Genomic DNA, 18,465 nt, shown 5'->3' with positions numbered 1-18,465 from the left:
GGCCATGCAAGAACTGGGACATTCTCAGCTGCCATCTGCCCTGAACAATGTGAACCATGATTCATCCGTGAAGCGCACACCTCTCCAACGTGCCAGACGCCATCGAATGTGAGCATTTGCCCACACAAGTCTGTTACGGCGACGAGCTGGAGTCAGGTCAAGACCCCGATGAGGACGACGGGCATGCAGTTGAGCGTCCCAGAGACGGTTTCTGACAGTTTGTGCAGAAATTGTTTGGTTGTGCAAACCAATTGTTCCAGCAGCTGTCTGGGTGGCTGGTCTCAGACGATCTTGGAGGTGAACCTGCTGGATGTGGAGGTCCTGGGCTGGTGTGGTTACACGAGGTCTGCGGTTGTGAGGCCGGTTGGATGTGCTGCCATATTCTCTGAAACGCCTGTGGAGACGGCTTATGGTTGAGAAATGAACATTCAATGCACGGGCGACAGATCTGGTTGACATTCCTGCTGTCAGCATGCCAATTGCACGCTCCCTCATTGCTTGTGGCATCTGTGGCATTTTGCTGTGAGACAAAACTGCACATTCCAGGGTGGCCTTTTGTTGTGGGCAGTCTGAGGTACACCTGTGCACTACTCATGATGTCAGATCAGCATCCTGATGTGGCACACCTGTGAGGTGGGATGGATTATCTCAATATAGCAGATGTGCCCACTACCACACATTTGGACTGATTTGTGACGGATGGTTATATTGTGTATCTGGAATGAATTTTAGGTCTCTACGTCCATCCCATGGGGAATGGGAGCAGTAACAAAGGTGTTGCGTTTATATTTTTGTTGAGTGTATTTGTCTTTTGTTCATCACTTGTGTGTACGGAGTCTCAAATCAGTTGACCTGGTTCATCGCATAGTTTCATGTTCTTCTTATCTGATCTTCTCAATGCCAGGGTATCTCAGGTGTTTTATGTCTGATTTCCTGTCCTCGAGATAATTCATGTAGCACCTGGGGACAAAACTGGCATGCAGTGTTATAACCTCAGATGTGATTTCAAACCAGAGATTGTTTGATACGGGTGTGAAAATGTGCCCGAGTTCATTTCAGTATGACGAAACCCATCCAGAAAAAGACTGCTTTCTTTTGGAGTAAAACAACTAGTAAAAAGGTCCCACTGCTGTTTGTTTGAAAAGTATAATGAAATACTACTAATTCTTTGAACAGTTTTCATTTCTTTTATTTTTCAGATTTAATAATTCAACTTATTGTGACAGAATGTATAAAAACTGCCCAGCAAATTTAACTTCTTAACATCTAGCTAGAGGCAGTTTTAGACTTAAGACGCATTTTGGCCTAATTTTTGGCAAGTTTTAAAAACTCTTTTGATCACGAGTCACGGCTATTCTACTGATGACTTTTCTACTGATCACGCTATCAAAAACTAATGTGGATATTCAGTCTATTAAATGTCTTTGTGATTCAACTCGGGTATCATCCATCCGTCGTGCTTATCAAGAACCTGGTCGTGGGACCAGCAGCCTAAGCAGAGAAGCCCAAACCTCTCTCTCCCCAGCCACCTCCCTGAGTTCATCCAGGGGAACAAAGAGCCATTTCCAGGCCATTTGACAGATATAATCTATTCAGCATGACTTAGGTTTGCCCCAAGGCCTCTTTCCAGTAGGAAATGCCCAGAGCACTTCACCCAGGAGGCGCTCAAGAAACTGGGAAGTGCTAATTCTCATTCCTGTCGCTTTACACTCTACGCTACGAACCGCTCCGGTGCAACCTATTTCATTTCGACTCAACATGCCCAGCGTCCCTGCTTTTGAAGTTCTGCCTCAGGTCGGTGTTAAAGATCCCACAGACCGGGCCTCTGCCAGATTTTCCAAGTGCACCTTCACTATACGTTTGTATAGTGTCCAGCATCTTTCCCCAACTTACCACCAGTTGATATGGACACCTTTATGGACAAATCACTATTTGCAAAGAAGTCTTATGACAGACCCGCCTTCGGGTCTCACTATTGTTACCGATGTGAGAATTGAAGCCCCCCTTTAAGAATCACCAGATGACTCTAGACCACTTTGGTATACAAACCATGGCCGACTCAGTGACTATAAGGTGCCCAGGTCAGCATGTACTTGTACAATTTAACATGTAAAAACATGGTGAAAGTCCTTCACCCGAACATCGTTCTCTGAACCCCTGAACAGGTGACAGGTATAAGATCAGGTTTAAGGTGGTACCGGATGAAAGATTAGTTGGATGCATCTGACTGATGTTATTGGGTAAATAAAATAAAGTATATTAAAATGGACTGAAATCCACCATATACTAAATGTTAAGACATTCATCTCATTGATACTGTATGTGTCATGTATGTCTGTCACCAGAGTGGTAATATGGTTTAATAAGGCTTCATATTCATGCTCACTGTGAGCAAGATTGTAAATAAAGTTTTTTTTAATTTAATTGATATATGTGTGTTACTAAATATAGTTCAATATAAAGTTGGTCTGTGGAAAACATCAATACCTAAAAAAATAAACAGCATAGTACCATCAGTATTTCAATAGTTTAATTTTCCAAACAATCACACAATTGTTCAGGTAAAACAAACCTTTTGATTACAGTTCATGTAATTTTACAAGGTGCATGGCTGCTGATTGTATATACACATTACAGGCCATTACTGAAACAAGAAAATATATGTTTTTTTCAGAACAAAGATACTCTTATAGTTTCTTGGTTTAAGCTTTCAGATTGTACAAGCTGAATCAAAGCACGATGAATTTAAAACCGGGACTTTCTCAAAAGAATCCCCAAACAATAGACTGATGCAGAAAATTTCACCTAGCAGACTCTAACCTTAAAAGTGGAGCAAAACTTGCAATAAAAACCAACCATCCTCCAACTTATTCAGTAACATAAAGCAGAAAGCCACTGAAGGTGTTGTAGTAGCTTTCATCACAGAGATAGCAGCCACTGCTTAAGGTAACAGTCACCATGTCTCCAACTTTCAGGTGCATGGCCACAACTATGGTGGCGCTATCTTCTTGGTCATTGGTATTAAACTCTTTGGCTCTTGCCATCACTTTATTGTTAACCTGCAGATTGGCACAGGCAGCCAGCATGTTGCCGGGAGACCCTGCGTCACTGAAGATGGTGACTGCGAGACTGTAGACGCCTGAGAAAGGAACGGTGAAGACGCCAGTGTTCATGTTGTAGGCTCCGCCCAAGTTAAGGAAGGCATTTTTGTAGATGACGACCTTGTTCATTTCGCTGAAGGGGCCGTAACACTTAAAATTCTCATCGCTGAATAGAGAGAAAGAGAAGGCAACGCGGCTGGCTGGAAATGCAAAAGGGAGGTGGTGTGTTAGCAGTGCAAAAAAAACTGCTTTTGCTGTTATGTCCTTTATAATTGATCACTTACCTTCAACCACCCTGAGACTTTCTTTTGTCTTTTGGAAGTCCTTCTCCAGCTCAGTCATGCTCTTGTTAAAGTAGGTCTTCAGCCTGTTCACCTCTTGCACCATCAGGCAGCAACCACAGGAGAATTTGTCCGTGCTGCATGCTGAACACAAAGACACATTAACACACTTGCAACAGAGAATATATGAGCACACACTTTTTGTGCAGTCACAGTTCCTCACCACTGCCTGCGTTGGGGTCGGGATCTGGAGCAATCCGGACGGGTCCGTTCCAGGAATATTCGTTTTGAGCAAACGCTGCATTCAGCAGACACAGCAGTACAAGAGCTGTGGAGAAAAATGTGAAAGAGATAAACCAATTAAGAAAGAGAAAGCGCTACTTACTAGATACCTGTTTTGTGTGTAAACGTAGGCTCACCTCTCATGCCGACACTAAATGATGGCAGCTTCATGAATGAATGAAAGGTAAGAGAGACTGATGAGCTCAACAAGAGTCATGGATATATATTTTTCACAGCGCTCCTCCCTTATTGCCTTCCAACTTTGACAACGCCCCTTGTTGGGTTTTTTCCCTGTCCTTTTTACCTGTGCAACTGATAAAGCTGTATCATCACCACTTGATCTCAGCTTTAAAAATCACACAGAAGCAGGTACACACCCTGACTCTAAGGCTTTGTTGTGGATGCCGGTGAGGTGTCATCTATCATCTGGAAAGAGGTGTCAGTGTGTTCTCATTAGCAGACAAGGTGTAAAGTGCTGGTTGATAGTCTAGTGTACTTTTCTATGCACAGTTCTAACCTGCCTTTACAAAAGCACTGTCATTTTACATGCTTGTGCTTTCAGTGTGATAGATAAGTTGACATATTTTTGGTCCAACAGAAATGTGTTAGAAGGGCTCTATACACATGGCAGGTAGGAATGATTTCCTGTGTCATTCAGTGGTGCTTTTTGGTAATCTCAGTCTCTCACTGAACGTGAGAATATATGTATATAGTAGGAAGACTGGAGCAACGTTCTACACTGCAGGCTTATACTGTGTATATTATACAGTGTGGTGCTGTGATCATTTTTACATTAGGAAATAATCTGTGTAGATTAGAGTGAAATGAAAGGGTGACAAATGAAGCTGCCAGTACTCGTAGTTTCACATGATTTGTTACATTGTTACAGCATCTTAATTAGCTACAGAATGTATTCAGAATTATATACACCAATAATATATTTTAATGCTGCACTGTTTGTTGCAATTTAGGACATGATTAAATCTTGCTTTAGTCATCCATCCGCTTCCGCTTATCCTTTTCAGGGTTGCTGGTACGGACCAGCTGTCCCTGGATACCCTGGACAGGTCGCCAGTCTGTCGCAGGGCTAACACATAGACAAAGACAACCATTTGCACTCACATTCATACCTATGGGCAATTTAGACTTTCCAATTAACCTATCCCCACTAAGTGCATGGCTTCGGACTGTGGGAGGAAGCAAGAGGACCCACGCAAACATGAGGAGAACATGAAAACTCCCAACAAAAAGTGGTGTAATTGACCTCAGGACCTTCTTGGTGTGAGGTAGCAGTGCTAATCACCATGCCACCATGCTGCCCGTTATTTAGAAAGCATCCATCCATCCTATCAAATTTAAGATAGAGGGTTGACTCAAGTGAGTTGTCTACTAATTGGATCAGTTCTTGGTCCTCCAAGGCATCCTTGGGCAAACACACATACCCCCAACGTAACCCTTGATGAATCTATTAGAGTGTGTGTAAATGTTAGACACAAAGTACGAAAATAAAAGTGCAGTTTGTGTGTGTGTGTGTGTGTGTGTGTGTATATATATATATATATATATATATATATATATATATATATATATATATATATATATATATATATATATATATATATATATATATATAGTGAATGATACGTAGACTCTCTGACTGCTCAACTTGAGGAGTAGTAAGCCAGTACACAAGTATCATTTGATTTGGGCAAGAGTTGGATTACACCCTGCGCTGGTTGCTAGGCCATCACAGGACTTATTGGGAATTTCATTGGTGTGGAATAGCATTTATTTCAATTTATCTTTTTATTTCACAAAGAAGATAATGATTATATATCCTCTATTTTCCACTCAAATTGTGAACAGCACACTATGCTAGTACCACCGTTACAACTTTGCTTTATTTGTTACAGAATGGATCAAAAATTATAACAAAGGCAACTGTGTTTTTTTAAAGATCTGATTTATTTCATCATTTTTATAGGCTTGACAGATTTCACAGACAAGTAATATAACATTTATAACTAAATCAAAATCAATAACAGTTATAGCCAAGACACTTCAACAATCTAAAAAAAAGATACAGCTGTAGTAATTCAAGGGTTAATCCACATAAGAGTGTTTAAGAAACATCTCTTCAGCATAATGACATACAATCTCAGAAAGAACAAAACAAGTCACTGATGTCACCATAGAAAATTTTCATCTAGCAGGCTTACATTTTGGCTGTATTAGGCAAACGTTGGTACAAAGCACACTATGCCAACTTAATCAGAAGCATAAAGCAGAAAACCAGTGAAAGTGTTGTAGTGGTTGATGTCATCGCTTAAGGAGCATCCTTGGAGCAGCCTGGCAGACAGCTGGTCCCCGGCGTTCAGCTGCACAGCCACGACAACACTGGTGCTGTCTTCAAGGTCCTGACCACTTCTTTCAATGGCTTCAGCCACATTTTCGCCGTTAACCTGCAGAGTGACGCAGTTGCTCAGGGTTACGCGAGCAGAGCTGTAAACCGTGACGGAGAGGCTGTAGACGCCGGAGCGGGGCACGGTGAAGATGCCAGTCTCCACATTGTAGCCGTCTCCCAAGTTGATGAAGACATGTTTGTACTTAATTATGCTATCACTGGAGAAGGGGCCATAGGAGACCATGGCTGAGTTGTTGTTTAGAGCGATGGAGAAGGCGCTGCGGCTTCCTGGAAATGCAGAGAAGAAATAGCTTAGCGAAATGAGAAATCTATCAGCTTCGACTTTTAGTTTATTGGCCACTTGATGTCACTCACCTCTCATATTGTTGAGGATCATTTTGGAGCTCATGAGCTCGTCCTTCAGTTTGTTAATGCTCATGTTAAAGAACTTCTCCAACCTGCCTATTTGTTTCTGCATTAGACAGCAGCCACACGACGCCTGGTCAGTAACACACACTGCATACACACACAAATGAGTAGGTTTTCAGGTAAAAACATGCAGAGCTATATTGAGACATGAATGCAGACCTTCTTATTTAACAGCCTCTCACCTTGGCTTTGAACGGGGGCTTGCTGCGGTACATTCTCCAAAGGTCCAAGCCAGGAAAACTTGTTGTCCTGACCGAAAGCTGCATGCAGAAGACACAGCAATACAATTGCTGGAGAAAAAGAAGGGCATCAGACATCTTTGTTATTTTGAAATGTTGAACTGACTCTAAACCACTACTATTTTCTACCTTTTTTCAATTTGTGGAATTGACGAGCTTAATTGGAGACATTCAACATCCCAAAATGTAAAAGATTATTCTAATATACTTTTCATTTTCACATGGTTTAGTTTCCTAAATGTAAAATTCTAACACGCAGTCTTTAGTCCTTTTTGCCTACTAGAGTCTGAATATTTTGAACCTGAGCTAAATCCATTAATGTTCTTTGCAATTAAAAAATCTTCCTCCAAAATCTTATTTCAATGTAGATACAGCGTCCATCTAGTCTCACCTCTCATGTTGATGCTGATATATGGCAAATGATGATGCTTCTGAAGGGTGGAAGTTTGTACTGACTGATCATGACACGAAAGTAATGGATATATAGTTTTCTAAAAGCCCCTCCCTTGTAACCTCTTTTCACACGACTCCTCCTCTCTCTTTTTTCTTTGTTGTTCATCCCCTTTCCCTCTGTGACTTTATAGCTCAAGATTAATCTGTTTTTTTTTTCATCACTAGAGGCTCTCATTTTCTCAAATCCACACATTGACAGACAGCTTATGTGTGAGTGCTGCTCCAGGGTGCCTTGTTTGATGTTACACACATATCTTTGCTATGAGCAATTTTTTTTTCTAGTCAGATTACTAAACATTGTTTTTGCACTCTCCATGTTCATGATTGGGTTAAAAACAAACAACAAACCTGCCTTTTTGGAAGGATAAACTGTGCTGATTGTAAGCAGGATTTATTTCATTAAGCTGCCGCTGAGATCAGCACGACCCTCTGACTGCCAGTAGTCCTACATGGAAGCTCACCTGCATGTTGTTAGAGTCAGGTAGAAAACAGCAATGCTTTGAGGTAAATCCTAATGCCAATGCTAACATATTTATGATCAAACATTTCATTAATCATGTACACCATCTTACCATGTTAGCATGCTATCACTTTCTAATTAACCTTATAGGTAAAGTACAACTAAAAGACATTCATTCTTACTTATGCTGATGAACTATTTCAGTCCAGACCAATTTGTTTGGGCGGATCAATATTAGAGTGCTGCACCACTATAAGCTGTTGAATTATTTAAATAATTATATGCTGTGGACTATATACTTGGTCGCTTTGGAATCACATGATTGATACCATTGTCATGACTGTGTGGCTGTAATTTGCTTAGTAGAAAGACTGAAACAGAGGGAAATATGTTTAATTATGTTTGAAGAGGTCTATGCAAGCCATAGACAAAATAAAAAAAATCTTTTGCTTTCTTTGCTGAAAAACAGGCTATTCAGTAAAGAGGGCCAATGTGGAGATTTTGATGGCAGAAAAATTAAGACACGTGTAATCCCCGTGTGACTCAACACAGAACCTGTACGAGCTGATTGGGTGGCCAGTGGTCACTGCGTACCTGCTTAATGCCCAGTAGAAATCTGTATTGAGGCACACAAGTAGGAATACAGTGGAACCACAGTGTGTCTCATGTTTAAAGCCTTTCTGTTAATCTCTGCTAATTATCTGCTTCTGATAGCTTTATACTGACCAAACAGGGGTATTGCTTTCTATGCTGAAATGAAAGCTTATAATTACTCATTAGTATTTACAACAGCTGAATGTTGTATGAAAACACTCATTTAAACTGTAAACAACCCATTAAATTACAGTCTACCTCCAGATCGGAATCACTGTATTTAAAATTCAATGCTCTTCTTTATAATGATCATGTGTATTAGTGCATTACAGTAACTTACGATTCACTTTCCCCTTACTTTTGGCAGATTGGTTTTACTTGTCTGCCCTAATGCTTTTTCATGTGTCACCTGCAGACTTTCTTGGGCTTTCTTTGACCTGTGATGAATCTAAGAATAATAAAACTACTGTACTTTCTTATGCACAAAAAAACTACTACTCCACAGGAAGAGATTGTTGACTTGAATCCAGACTAATGTAGTTTGCGTGGAATTTAATCCAAAGAAAAAGTAATGCAAATCCAAAAAAATGTCCTTCCTGCAGCTTGACCTTGGTTCAACTTGCAGCAGTTTCCAACTATGTGAGTCTCAGCTAAATAAACCAAACCAAAAGTTCAAAAAGGATAAGAAACTCTAAAGAAGTTAGCGGCCATTTGCATGCTCGAATCTCAAAGTACAACTCAGTGGCTCAAATGATGTTGCTGGAGACAGCATAGTTTAAAAAGCAGAATCATCCTGTTCCTAATCTCTGCTTGAAGTCTCAAGAGAATATTTGCAATTTTAGCATGAAACAAGAGAGAAGAAAGCAGATAAAATGAAAGACCTCTGCTTTGTTTTTTTGATACTTTTTAGGATATCCATCCATCATGACTGATAAATATCAACCACTAAATCAATTTACAGCTTTCTGCTGTTAATTGCACAGGTTTAAACAAAACAATTTACACTACTGTTACTTCAGATAAATGTGGATGATATTTAAAGTTTATCAGTGAGGTTTAAGTTTCCACAAATCCCAGAGCAGCTTATTTTTCCTTAACTCAGTCAGTAGCATACAGCAGAAAACCAGGGAAAATGTTCTCTGTATTCTACTGCTACCTAACAGTTAGCCTGCAGATCAGTCACCTTCATCCTGTCAATCAATCAATCAATCAGTCAATCAATCCATCCATCCATCCACTTTGTTCATGTAAGTAGGGAACCTTCTGCTTACAGTAAGGTTAATAATGGAGTTCCACAGGGTTCTGCACTAGGACCAGTTCTGTTTATATTATACATGCTTCCCTTAGGCAGTATTATTTGTATCATTTTCTGTATCTAAATTCAGATTAAAATAACAGCTGGCAAAGAAGTGAGATATGGAACTCAACAAAACATTTACCTCACAGCAGGTGCGTTTCCTAAAGTTGCATCTTTTTTCTAACCATATCTAGTCTCACCTCAGATAATCTTGCTAACAGCACGCCAGCATGTGCACCTCCCAGGTCTTTTGTTGTCATTGTAGGTCAGGTATCACCTCTCCTCTGGGCCAAAAAAGGTGAGTGTTTTTACTTTGTGTCCACAAGTACATGCTTAGTCATTTTGCACTGAATATACTTTTGTGGTCATATTAATGATTGCAACACTAGCGTCACCAGGTTTAACCAATAATGCTGTAGTATATTTATATATATGAGAACAGTGCCATTCTAAAGCATATGTTGTTATCTTAGAAGGCTGGGATTTGTTGTATCTATTTAGCGTGTCCAACTTTTTCAATCAGGGCGGGGTTGCAACAAACTGTTGCCAAAACATGTAAAATGAGCTCTTCCTTGTTCTCCTGTGAATAGTGTTTGATTACTAACTAGTGCAAAGCAAGATATTTTCTGAATATCTGCACTGAGAGAGAAAAGACTTACACAAGAGAGTTTCCTTCGGAAAAGTAACAAGTCAGTAAGGAAGAACCAGAGTTAAGGCTAAACAGACCAAACACAAATCAGGACTTTTCAGCTCATCGTATCTGTGTGTGGAGAAAGATCGAAATAAATATGGGAATACTAAATATATTGTAAGTGCAGAATGGAGGGGAAGCTCTAGGCATAAAGGTCAGTGAGATATAGAGAAGATCAGCATTATATTGGTTATGTGTTTGGTCACATAAGAAGGAAGAAATAGACCCAATGCGCTATAAGATACAGTCAGTCAACTCATTTAAAAAAAAAAAAAAATGCTAAAACAGATCACAGAGGTATGTGTTGCAAGTTTATTAATCTTTTATTTACTTACATAGACATATTAAAATTAATTTATATTACATGAATCATGGTTGGTGCAAAATCATTATGTAAACAAGAACTGACTGAACTAGTTCTCTCCAGAGCAAGAAGGCATCCTTGACATCCTTTTTAAAAACCTTAAGCTGTTACATTCTTGCAGCCAGATAAACATCTTTAATCAAAAACATCAGATAATTACTCTTGTGCACATCAGTCTAATTGGCAAATGGTTACTGTAGCACCTACTCTTGCCCAGAATCTGAATCCTGGGAACAGAGGGCCAGTGAACTGCTGCTGGTGTCTGTGGATGAGGGTAGCCTGGTTTTGGGTGATGCTGTAAAAGGCCAGAATCCCTGCATGCTGGTCCAGGTAGATGCCGATCCGTTTGGCCTTTGGTGCACCCAGCAGTTTTTCCTGGTTATTGTGCCAAAAGGAAAATCCGCTCCCAGACCAGTACAGACTCCAAGACAGCTCATTGTGGCCCAAACGGCTCTTGTCATCATTACTCTTGCGTTCTATCTCTTTGTAGGAAACTCCGATGGTGACCTGCATGATGGGAGTGAGGAAAATAAATTCAGTGAGGGGCACAAATGTAAGAGTCGTTTGCTAATCACTTTAAAAAACAAAAAGGGAAACAACAGAACTTTAAACTACAAATTGAGACCATAAGATGACTAAGAATATATTTATCAAGGTCATAAATAAATTCAAAAGTAGGATCAAATTTTCATAGATTTTTATACAATGTTACTTTTTCTTTTGCAATCAGAAGAGTCGCCCCCTGTTGGTTATTAAAAGAGCCTGTTTAATGCACAAGTGCATTAAACAGGTTTTCAGAACTGGAGGTCATGTGGCTCTTTTTTAAAAATAACCTACAAAAACAACATATGACAAATATGTATGTTGAACAGATTGTGTCTTTTAACGAGCGCAGCCGTGACTAATAGAAATGTCAGTAATTTTTGTATTTATAGCACTTCTGTCCTTAGGGCCTCTCTGGTACTCTAATACAGTATGACTTGGCATAAACTATGATGCAACTCTGTGCATTGTGTGAGAAAATGAATTACTTTCCAGGCAGAAAGTAATTGAAATGATTGGTTTCCTTTGAAGTTTCTGTATACATGGATTCCATTAGCCAATTAAAATGGAGCACAAAGGGCAGTTCCCTCTATTACCAGACTACCTGTGTAGACAAATGCTGGCTGCATGATTTAAATCCTCAAAAACATTTATTTTAATTAAAATATATAAAACTAAAAATGCTTTATAGCCAAAACCTATCCTAAAAGGAATGGTAGGACATAGAATATTGATTTAAGCCTTCTTTAGTCAGACTTACTATTGTGAGACTTCTATTTTGCTTTTAGGTCTGAAGACTTTTATGGCATTAGAGTTCTTTCATAACCATTACCTAGCACTGACTGGGCAAACAAAGCATGTTAACTAATTCTACGACTCAAACAGTTACAGTTGAAAACACACACACACACACACACACACACACACACACACACACACACACACACACACACACACACACACACCCACACACACACACACCCAAGCACCTTCTGGCCAGTCCACTCCACCTCCCAGTAATAAGGGCTCCCTCCCAGCGGCTCTTTGCAGAGAACCTGTCTCCAGAACTGGAATCGATCAGGATGGTCTGGTGGGTTCAGGTTCTCAGCCCGCATCGTTGCCTTACGATTGCCATCCGACAGCAGAACGTGGCGATACACTGTGTTGGGGTCCATAGTGGGTTCGAAACGAACTAAAGAAAGAGGATTTGTCATTTTACCTAAGACTGGAACAAACAAAGGCTTCGATAAAGGGGTCTGTATTCTGGAGTACAAAAGACTTACATTTTATGAGTTCATCTCGAGTTTTTGGTTCTGGTTTCATAAATCCCACTGATGATACAGAAGCTGTTAAGACAGAAAAAAAATACACCATTGTAAAAAGGAAAAGTAACATTTAACCCCAAGATACTCTAAGAGGTATCTGTGAAAGGTCAGGTGAGCAAAGCTGTCCACAGCCAGCTTTTATCTCCTACAAGACGGGGTAACTGCCTGACGTGGATATCGTCAATGATAATGTTTGTGCTTTTACCTTGACGTCGAGGAGCAGGCAAGGGTGGAGGTGGGGCTGAAGCTTCATTCACAGAGAGAAGCAACAAACAGAACAGTTAAACTAAAGCATATCTAAACTCTATGACAGCCAACATTAGAGAAACCCTTTCAAGCATTACCTTGAATGTAAGCAGAACCACCAGACCTTGAAGGCAGAGGCCCTGAGGTGAAAAAAAATAAAAACAAGAGTAAAATATGAACTCAGTGTTTTTTCAAATGCCACATTAAAGTATATTCTGTGTGTGTGTGTGTGTGTGTGTGTGTGTGTGTGTGTGTGTGTGTGCGCGTGTGCATGTTTTACCTTGAGGTCGCAAAGGTGGCAAGGGTGGAGAGTCTGTTTTCATTTCATACACTACAGAAGAAAAGGGTTTACATGTAAAAAGGTGTCCTTTCCACAGTCAAAAGCTAACAGTTAAAATAAAGCTCATTTGTGCTTTTATTGGACTGGTATTTAACGTACCTGTACTTTGGGCAGGAACCTGAGCTGGTAGCGGGTCTGCAGGTAGTGGGCCTGTTGGTACTGGTCCCGCTGGTAGCGGGCCTGCTGCTTCCGGACCACTGGTAGTCAAAGCCAAGGGGTTATTCACTGCAAAAGGAAAATTTTGACCTTATGTTATTAAGAGAAGAGAAAAGACGAGAAGAGAGTAGAAGAGAAGAGCTGACCTATTGTGATGATTTTTTCCAGGCTGCCTTTGCAGAGATCCTGAACTGACTCCTGCAGTTCTTTCATGACTGAGCGGACTGACGTCACCATGGTTTCCTCCTGCCCAATCACTGTGGCATCAGTCTGAACCAGCGGCTCCATGAGGAGGAAGTTCTTGAGAACAAATACCACAAATTCCACAGTCAGAGACTACAGATCTAGTTTAGCACTAAAATATGTGCACTCCGCTTCACACTCGTTACCTTCAAGAAACAGACATCGTCCTGCATGTCAGCCAGTCTGCTCAGCTCTTCACTCTTCCAGTTGAGCTGTGCAACCTGCTGCTCCAGTCTGTTGAGCTGCCCCTCAGCCTGGCTGCCTAAAGAGGCCTCGTGGGTAGAGAGGAGCTCGCTGACCTGGGTGCCTGTTAGATTCACGTTCTTGGCTAGCTCCATGAATAAATCTGTGCTCTCCTTCTCTAGAGCCTGGACCAAGGCCTGGTAGTGTAGACAAGCAAGATGAGGACATATTGTCACCACAATTTCATATTTTTCAAAGTAAACAAGGATGGCATGAATTAATAAGGTTTTCTACATGCCTTGTCTTGACGTGCAAAATGTGGGAGTTCCTTAATCTTCCTATCCGTCTCCTGGAGCCTCCTCTGTACCTCTGCTTGCATCTGAACAAGCTCTTTCTATACACAAACACATGCACACATACATTGTGAGGCAGTAATGACTGTACTTGAGACTGTACAGGCCATTTGTGATATTGTTACATAGTTTTGCTGGGAATCACTATAACATCAGTAAGGCGCACTTCAGACTTGTTTTTCAAGTCCTTCAAGATTAGCTTAAGAAATGTTTTAGTTACACTTGGAAACTGCATTTATAGTGGTGTATTTCTTTTACCAGCATTTTACTTTAATTTTAAAAGTTGTTTAGAGACCCAAAAACAAATAAACAAAAATAAAAGCAGAGTGAAAATATCACCTGAAATAATTACAATTACACACCTGTCTTTCTTTTCTCTCGTCTCTCGGTTTGACAACACGGTGTCCACTGTGTCCATGCTGGCAACACACCTCACACACACACTCCCTGTCGTCATGGCAAAACAGGTCCAGGGGTCGGCCGTGTTGGTGACAGGGTTTGGGTTCCACAGAGGGAAGCTGTGGGTACACGCTGCCCTTTCGTTGCATTGTATCTGGCTGGACCTCCAAATAGACCGGCATGGATGGTGGGCCGGGGGAAGGAGCTGTGAAGGAGTGCTGCTTCAGGCTGTTGGTCCTCAGCTTCTCCATAGCCTCTGCTAGCAGGGTGCTCTTGGCCAGCGAGGGCCGAGGGTTAAACACCTGCCTACACTGGGGGCAGCTATACTGACCTTTGCTGCCCCCTTTGTCCCAGTGGCTCTGAATACAAGCCAAGCAGTATGAGTGTCCGCAGGGTAGAGTGGCTGGATCCTTCAGGGTTTCCAGACATACTGGACAGGCAAAGCTTTCCTCTTCAGTCCAACCTGAGGCCATGCTCGCTGGGAGGAGATGAGCTTAAACTTTCTTTGTATGGATCACAAAGTTCTCTGTGTGAAGTCACGGAACTGATACTACAGCAAACAGGTCAGAGAAATTAAAGCAATGACACCCAACAAATGACGAGGCTAAAATGCCAGTTCATATGAATCACCTGCTGCTTAAAACATGAAGAAACGGCTCAGGGTGGGGCTGGTTAAACAGGTGGAGTGAGGAGTCTATCAATCTGACATCATGGGTTTCAACAGTTTGTTGGAGCCTCCTAATGGAAAAATGAATTTTGCTGTTGATTTTTGCTACTCAAACGAATTAATTAAGTTTAATCATCCAGTCACATTCATTCTTGCCAGGCAGTCTGCCCATAGGCAAAAAACTGTAAAGAGCGCCTGTTTTAGTCTCCTCTGTAAAGGAAGCGGGCCTACACAGTCCAAACGAGAAGGACTGGTTTTAAAAACCTGTTACATAAACTGACATCATTTGGTGCTTTCCACGTGATTTAATCACTAAATAACGTAAACGTCGTGTCTTAAAACCAAACTTCGGGAGGGGACAAAGAAAGCACAACAGGCTAAGCTTGAATGCTGTGCAATAAGTTTGGCGTCATCACGACGTGGTGAGGGCAACACTGACGCGAGTGAAGCTAGCCGGCGCCATATTGACTGCTGGCAGCCGCCCAGCCGCTGCTGATTCAGCTTTCAAGGTGAGCATTTTCTGTGTTAAAATGACGTTTTACTGTCATACTTGGCACCTTGGTGTGTTTTCTGACATACCGTGAAACACGTTGGGGCTTTGTCATAAGCCAAATCTGAGTGTTAGCTTTGGGGTATGAGCTACTTCAGCTGTTTGGTTTTTGTTTTGATCGCTCGGTCAGTTAGCCTGCGTGCGCTCCTTACTCGTTTTAAAGACACTGAAGATTTTCTCGCCCAAAAAGCCTTCTTTGCATGGGTTTAGTTGGCGATGAGGACGTCTGAACATTGACAATGTCATATTTTATATATATATATATCGTCATCACTGCTAACAAATGAATACAGCTAGCTAGCTAGCTGTATTCAACCCAAGTTTGGGAGAAACTTGAGCCAAACGTGAACTCCGTATTCGAAGCTAATATATAAAATACGTTTCTGTGTCTTAACAGCTTTGAACAACAGTTAAACGTAACACCGAGATATGACTGTGAGAGCACAGTGACCAGTATTACTGTAGGTAGGTTTGGGTGAGCCTCTGATCTCGGTTAAGCCAGGGTATCTTCAGCCCTGTTTACCCATGTTATCTGATCCCTCACCTCCCCTGCTGGCAGAGACGAGCAGATTTTAGTTCATCTTTCACTTCTTTCAAGTTGGTTTAACTAGCTAATGAACACAACTAATTGACTAATACATTTACGATCATATCGGTATGTTTTGTTTCCGTTTATAGGATGTTGGCAAGTTCTCGGATTCTGACTTGGTCTTGCCCCAAAAGATCATTACAGCTGTTAAGAGACTCTCATCTCTGTGGTTTTTCCGAGATCACATGTGCTGGATGGCAGGGAGCAAGTCACGAGAAAGGAAGGAGACACTCAGAAATAAGTGGAACAGGCACCCACAAGGATGGACCATCCACAGAGACTGTTTATAGTTCAGCACCAGTATCTTTTTGTAGCTTCAATTATAAGCTGAGACAGACACGGTTTGAAAACCCTCTATTCAAAGCCATTTTATTAAACCACCACCATTCTGCCTCTACAAAAACCAAACAAGTGTGTGATCCTGTGCGCACTTACTGGAACTGTTTAGTCAAAATAACCTGCCTTCAGCGCTGGAGAAAACCTTGGGACTTTCACCTGCCTTCTTTTAGCCGCACCAGTAAGATTCAGTGTAGCCTTCTTCAAAGCCATTTAACTCATGGACAGGACTTCGTTAGACCTCTCAGCTTGTCAGCACATAGTCCCTGGACTTTAGAAAACAAGCACAATAAACCACAACTCCCTAGCCTCAGTTTCCACAAAACCATAGCTACTCATCAGGCTGCCACGTGCATGTCAGATACCTGGAGAGATTGCTTATCCCCTGGGAATGAAAACAGATGTCGACAGCACTTGGGCCCTAACTTGAAGCTCTATGAGTTGCAGAAGGGGAGGAAAGAACGAAATCAGAGATGGGCATCTGTCCTGGTCTCCCTCTGCTCTCTTGATGGGGAGCCTGCATTTCTCTTCACCCTGCGGTCCAGCACTCTGAAGGGCAGGCACAAAGGAGATGTCAGGTTAGTGGTAGATTAGAAGCAGGCTATGTCTTAAATCTTACTTATTGGAGTACTTTATGAGTCCTGCCTTTTTTTTCTTTCTTTTTTTTTTTTTTTTCCATCCAGCTTTGCTGGAGGAAAGAGCGATCCTTCAGACAGCGATGTGGTGGCCACAGCATTGCGGGAAGCCAGGGAGGAGCTGGGTGTAAATGTGAGAATAGAAAAGGTGTGGGGCGTCCTGAAGCCACTAAGAGATGCGGTGAGTGGAGCTGTGCTGGTAGAACTCTCAAGTAGAAATGCATATTAAAAAATAATTGACAAAATCATACCATATTTATGTTACCCTAAATAAGCACTTACCACTTTTCTTTTTGTAAATTCATTGTTTGGTTGATAAATAATGGTGAAAAAGGATTATGTGACATTGTAAGAGCTCTGTGTTGATTATTTGGTCTGACCATCTGCCCAAAATACCCAAAGATTCCTTATACAAGTAGATAAAATAGAAATGAGCAGGAATTTCTGTAAAAACCTTCAAAACATTCGAATACCTGAGATAAATTTGAATTAAAAATCTGTTCATGTGTTTCGGTCCAGTCGGGCATGGTTATTGCTCCTGTGCTGGCTAACCTCGGTCCTCTAGAGGAGCTGAACTTCAAACCAAACCCTGGGGAGGTACGATCATCTGCCATTTTCTGTCTGTTTGAAAAGAACAGGGTGAGACTAGAGTTGACTAGTCTCATGTTATTCTTGACCCTAATATATAGTACTGTGCAGAAGTCTTGAGCAACTCCTCATTGCTTTATATTTTGCTTCCAAGGAGCTGGACAATTTTTAAAAATATAATTACTGAAGCTGAATCGAATAAAAATGCCAAAAGTTTGAGAGTCTGTTTCCCGCTTCCAGGTGGATGAGATCTTCACCCTGTCCTTGTCTCACTTGTGTAACCCCCAAAACCGAGGCTACACACACTTCCGCACCGGTGACAAATACGGATACACTCTTCCGGTGTTTAGGAATGGCAAACATCGAGTGTGGGGCCTGACTGCTGTTGCCCTAGACCATACCCTGAAACTCATTGTCCCTCCATAATAGAGCACAACAACTGAACTCAACAACTGAAGGATTATTCTGACAAATATAAGCTTTGCACCAAGTGAATCTGAGCAAATCCAAAATGGTTTAATACAGCCGCTTTTGTTTTGGAAGGTAAATTCCTCTCTTGAATTTATTAGAGTGAGGAAGAAGCTCTTTCTGCTAGTGCACTTTCTGAGCCTTAAATTTGTATGATTGTTTAAAAATGAAAAGCAGGTGTTGGAAGCTTTTCTAAGGAAGAACGTGAACCTGGTGGGTCAACGTTATAATTTTACACCGAGTGATTCT

At 41.3% G+C, this 18,465-nt stretch overlaps 4 protein-coding genes across 5 annotated transcripts; 1 reads left to right on the top strand and 3 right to left on the bottom strand.

Annotated features, from left to right (window-relative positions):
- Positions 1-2,565: 2,565 nt before the first annotated feature.
- LOC146653682 (complement C1q tumor necrosis factor-related protein 3-like) lies at positions 2,566-3,903 on the bottom strand. Its single transcript, XM_085380452.1, has 4 exons — positions 3,802-3,903; positions 3,606-3,710; positions 3,386-3,526; positions 2,566-3,301 (listed from the first exon to the last, which is right to left on the bottom strand). The coding sequence occupies exons 1-4, from the start codon at positions 3,833-3,835 to the stop codon at positions 2,868-2,870; spliced, it is 714 nt and encodes a 237-aa protein (XP_085236578.1). The 5' UTR covers positions 3,836-3,903; the 3' UTR covers positions 2,566-2,867.
- A 1,696-nt stretch (positions 3,904-5,599) lies between these two features.
- LOC146653681 (complement C1q-like protein 4) lies at positions 5,600-7,615 on the bottom strand. The gene is made up of 4 exons (XM_085380150.1): positions 7,128-7,615; positions 6,680-6,787; positions 6,444-6,584; positions 5,600-6,356 (listed from the first exon to the last, which is right to left on the bottom strand). Exons 1-4 carry the CDS (start codon positions 7,132-7,134, stop codon positions 5,932-5,934), a joined length of 681 nt encoding a protein of 226 aa, XP_085236276.1. The 5' UTR covers positions 7,135-7,615; the 3' UTR covers positions 5,600-5,931.
- Positions 7,616-10,525: 2,910 nt separating this feature from the next.
- ftr86 (finTRIM family, member 86) lies at positions 10,526-15,010 on the bottom strand. Its single transcript, XM_085380305.1, has 11 exons — positions 14,347-15,010; positions 13,930-14,025; positions 13,595-13,828; positions 13,352-13,505; positions 13,149-13,274; positions 12,990-13,040; positions 12,808-12,849; positions 12,669-12,710; positions 12,422-12,484; positions 12,128-12,330; positions 10,526-11,102 (listed from the first exon to the last, which is right to left on the bottom strand). The coding sequence occupies exons 1-11, from the start codon at positions 14,854-14,856 to the stop codon at positions 10,767-10,769; spliced, it is 1,857 nt and encodes a 618-aa protein (XP_085236431.1). The 5' UTR covers positions 14,857-15,010; the 3' UTR covers positions 10,526-10,766.
- A 410-nt stretch (positions 15,011-15,420) lies between these two features.
- nudt8 (nudix hydrolase 8) lies at positions 15,421-18,298 on the top strand. Of its 2 annotated transcripts, XM_085380318.1 has the most exons (5): positions 15,422-15,559; positions 16,279-17,103; positions 17,209-17,341; positions 17,680-17,757; positions 17,989-18,298. In XM_085380318.1, the coding sequence occupies exons 2-5, from the start codon at positions 16,280-16,282 to the stop codon at positions 18,172-18,174; spliced, it is 1,221 nt and encodes a 406-aa protein (XP_085236444.1). In that variant the 5' UTR covers positions 15,422-15,559; position 16,279; the 3' UTR covers positions 18,175-18,298. The 2 variants fall into 2 exon arrangements, with proteins under 2 accessions (XP_085236445.1, XP_085236444.1); XM_085380319.1 differs by lacking the exon at positions 17,680-17,757 and having other exon boundaries at positions 15,421-15,559.
- Positions 18,299-18,465: the final 167 nt, after the last annotated feature.

Source organism: Rhamphochromis longiceps, linkage group LG14, assembly GCF_057381845.1.
Source record: "Rhamphochromis longiceps isolate RC_006_pf linkage group LG14, R_longiceps_female_GT1.1, whole genome shotgun sequence".
NCBI lineage: Eukaryota > Metazoa > Chordata > Actinopteri > Cichliformes > Cichlidae > Rhamphochromis > Rhamphochromis longiceps.
Note: the sequence above shows the minus strand (reverse complement) of the source record. Positions and strands in the feature narration are given on the sequence as shown.